The 3909-nt window shown below is 47.5% G+C and overlaps 1 protein-coding gene across 2 annotated transcripts in view; it reads right to left on the bottom strand.

The window, feature by feature from the left end:
• ZMAT4 (zinc finger matrin-type 4) overlaps positions 1-3909 on the bottom strand; it is a 43471-nt gene that overhangs the window by 18128 nt on the left and 21434 nt on the right. For both annotated transcript variants that reach the window (XM_057384505.1, XM_057384506.1), the window contains exon 3: positions 1019-1108. In XM_057384505.1, coding sequence (XP_057240488.1) covers positions 1019-1108 — 90 coding nt within the window. The remainder of the gene's footprint in view (positions 1-1018; positions 1109-3909) is intronic.

Raw genomic sequence — 3909 nt, 5'->3', positions numbered from 1 at the left:
TGTGCAGGTGAAATCACAGCTCAGCAGATGCTGAATGGGGCACAGGGCTCAGGCAGGGCAGTGCTGCTCCCTGGAGCTGTTCCTGCCCTGGGTGAGCTGCCCTTCCCTCCTGAGCAGTGCCCATCTGCCAGGGCTCAAACAGTGCACAGACACCACAGCTCTGCCCAGCTCTGTAAACCCACACAGCAGCTCCTTAACGCTCCCTTTTTAGCTGCAGATACTTCTACACCAATTTAATTGCTCTTCACAGATTGTTTCTAATCCTCATTAAAGTGGCTGTGCCATGGCCTGAGTGACACAGCTGGAATCTGTCACCACAGCTGCASGTGCACATGGCAGGGATGTCACTGTGCAGCATCAGAGATGTCCTAAATAGTTCTGCTCCCTCTAAAYGCAAAGGCTTGTGTAATGTCTGATCAGCAACAGGCCTACTTTGAGCTGTAATTGTTGGCAGATTTTCCCTGCTTTTCCCTGGTATATTTTTATAACACAAATAATTTTAGAATTTAGGTCTGGCCTAGCCTAGAATTCACCTAGAACATGAGGACGCGTTAAGCCACCCCCACTAGGGCTGCCCTTGGCACAAGCATCAGCAAACACAGGATTACAATYCTTCTCCATATTGCCTTTCACAAAAAAAGGGAAACAGTTCAACTTTGACTTATTTGAGGTCTGACTGGTTCTCTGTCCTCCATACCCCACGCTGAGGTGCACCCAGGTGTCACCAGCAAACCCAAACACCACATTGAAATGGAGAAAGCAAGCCCAGAGTATTTGCTATCAGCACATTTTTTCCTACGAAAGAACATTCAAATAATTAAAAACACAATTACTGTTGCTGATGGACAAAATAATTCTTGTGTCCTTTATTGAAAATTATTTCAGTTACTYGGCATTTCAGCTAATCTAAATGTTACCTCTGGGCACCTGATCATCTGTGGCTGTGAGAGAGAGAATATGTGGCCCAGAGTCAATGATTTACAAAGCAGCTGAACAAATAAACTTGGACTGTACCCACATTTTCTGAGCGGAGCTTTTTGGCTGGGCAGCCTCCATCGATGGGGTGAAGCATGTAATAGAGACGGACTTTGCTGGCATGCTTCCGACTCTGGAGCAGAAAGAGAAGGAAAAGGAGAGCTGAGGTTACAAGGAGCAAAGGTTCTGTTGCTGTGCTCACTACACCAACCCACAGACAGATTTCACAACCCCTCGACATGTATAACCAACACCCCAGCAGAAAAGGGGGACGGACTCAGGTCAGGAGATTTGCACTCCTCGGGGTTTTCACAGAGCTCTGCACCCAGATGACACTGTGGGATGGAACCAGCCCTTAGCAGAAGAAATGRTCCACCCTGTCCTGCTGCCTGCAGCTCCTCCAGGACACAGCAGGGCTCAAATGGTGACAAAAACACAGAATTTGCTGTCAGACCTTTCCATGGTGGGGCAGCTTGAAAATGAGTGCTCCTGAACTTCAGCCACAGACACCACAGCATCCTAAAGATCAGAGGCACACACACACACACACACACCAAATACACAGCTCCTATGATTCCAGAATGATCAAATGTAAAAAGGGTATAAAATCTCCCATGAAGGACACAGGAGCACGTTTCTTGCTGCCTTTGGGCACAGCTGGAGCTCACTGGCAGGTGAGGGTCAGAAAAGACAGGAGATCCCCTGGTGACCCCAGCAGCAGCCAAAGCAAATCCTTGGGACTGGCAAGATTTAGAATAAGATTTTAAAGCTGTTACAGCAGGAACACAGACATAAAACCTTCAAAATCCTGAGTTAAATCAGCTCATCTTCCAGCACATGCAGGGGGAAAAGCTTTTAGACACAAAATACCTGCAACCCAGCACATGAGCAGCAGACACATGGGGAGCTGTTATCATGCAAACATTTCTTTGAATCTCCCTTTCCAATTGCCCCACAGAACAGCACTGTTATGGTATAATTTCAGATCACAGAGCTGAGMTGCAATTTTTGAAATATTAAATTATCATTAGCATGTTCTGGAACATTCTTTTTCCTGTGGTATAAACTTGGAGCTAAATTTGCAGGGAGCTATATTTGTATTCTCATGCAGAAATATGACTATGCAATAATTTTTTCCACAGAGCAAATCAGTCAAGATAAATAATGTCAAATATCTGTCCCCAGCTTGTCTTCCTGCTGCATTTAGCAAATGTGACCTGCCATGGTCAGAGCGAAGTGCAGGAAATCCCAAAGCTCCAGCTCTCAGATGAGCARCTCAGACAGTGACTGCGTAATTACAAAATGACAAAATAGATGTTTAAATGCACAGGACCAAGGTACTGGCACTTGGCTGTGGTCCCAGCTTCCTGCCTGAAGTGATCCTGGGCAGCACACGGTGACAGTCAAACACACCTAAGGGAATGTGGCCCGAGTTTCTCAGCTGAATTTCTCCCTGAGCACTGACACCCCCCAGAGCCGTCAGCCTCCCTCGAGTCATCCTGCCCAAAGTCACGAGGCTGAGTTCATCCTGCACGTCACCATGCCCACGCACACAGCACAGCCTGCTCAGCTCCGAGGGTAAAAACTTGGGGAGGGCTTGCTGGGTGTGTGTAACACACAAAGATGTTAAGAGGAATAATTTTTACAATTCTGCTCTGTGGCACTCAGCTGGGCCAAATGATGCCCAAATGGCAGCGTTAAGAGACACTGAAACCTTCTGTAAAACACCTCTCACCTTTCSTTACGCATTTGTTTGGATTTGTGAAAGCCAAGGTGAAGAAATAACTTGCGTCTGGCATAATTTAAAACTACACAGGTCCTTATGCAACCTTATTATCTTACAGTCATAAAAGCAGAGCCTTTGCGTGTAGTGCTGAGCATCTCCTTCCCTCTGCGGAGCAGRGAATGCACAGCCCATTTGTCATCCATTTTATCTCTGGCATTTTCTACATTTACATGTGTATTTATCATCCCAACAGCCCAGCAGGAGCACAGTGATTATTCCCAGTGTGCTGCTCACCAACAGCCCTGCGGGTTCTCCTCTCCCTTTGCAAAGCACMTGAAAGCCTGCAGCTCCAAGCACAAGGAGGGCAGACAAATGGGGGGCCAAAGGCAGAACCATCAACAGGAACCACAAAACTGGGATAAACCGAGATTAGAGCACCTCCAGCTGCCATTTTSATCCACCTCACCACATGCACAAGCCTTAGAAGAGACAGAACCATGCCACATCTGTAAATCTGCTGTCCAAAACAAGCACACTGCCTTGTGGAGGCACCTCCAACAGCCACCACAAGCTCCTTTTGGGTGCAATAATGGCATTTCTGTGCCCATGAACATTTCTTTTGTAGCTGCACAAAGTGTTACGCCAAAGGCATTTTCACTTCACCTTCCTCTCTCCAGTGGGAACAACACATTTCAAAGGCACCAAGTCTGGTTTAATTCTGCAGGCTTGAAAACCAGCCCTGACTACGCAAGGAGCTCAGACACAGTCTGTTTTCACAGCTGCTGCAGAGGTCTGCACTGCAAGCTCATTTGCTACTGTAAGGCTCATCAATAAAWGTAAATAAATGGATCATTTCTATCTCTATCAAATCTACTCTAATACAGAGGACTGTGGCAGAGACAGCAAAGTTCTGSCGATTCAACCCTAAAACATGAAAAGGCAAAGCAGAGCTGACCTGTGCTATGAAATGCAATCTGACTTTGCATAAATCAGGTTTTGCAGCACGCTGTGCCTGGGGCGAGCAGGGGAGCAGGCAGTGAGGTCTCTGTGGGATCAGGGGCACTGTGGGGCCCTGGGAGCTGTGGATGGGGTGGTTGGGGACGGGCAGGGTTTTCACCCTGTTTGATGGAGGGGATTCTCATCTTCTCCCTGGATTCACCAACAGCTCTGGGGAGGACTGACCCACCTCCCTTCCCACAGCCAGAAGT

This window comes from Malurus melanocephalus, unplaced genomic scaffold (assembly GCF_030028575.1).
Source record: "Malurus melanocephalus ecotype Western Australia unplaced genomic scaffold, MMel_1.1 scaffold_712, whole genome shotgun sequence".
Taxonomy (NCBI): Eukaryota; Metazoa; Chordata; class Aves; order Passeriformes; family Maluridae; genus Malurus; species Malurus melanocephalus.
The sequence above is the reverse complement of the archived record's forward strand: the minus strand, read 5'-3'. Positions and strand labels throughout refer to the sequence as shown.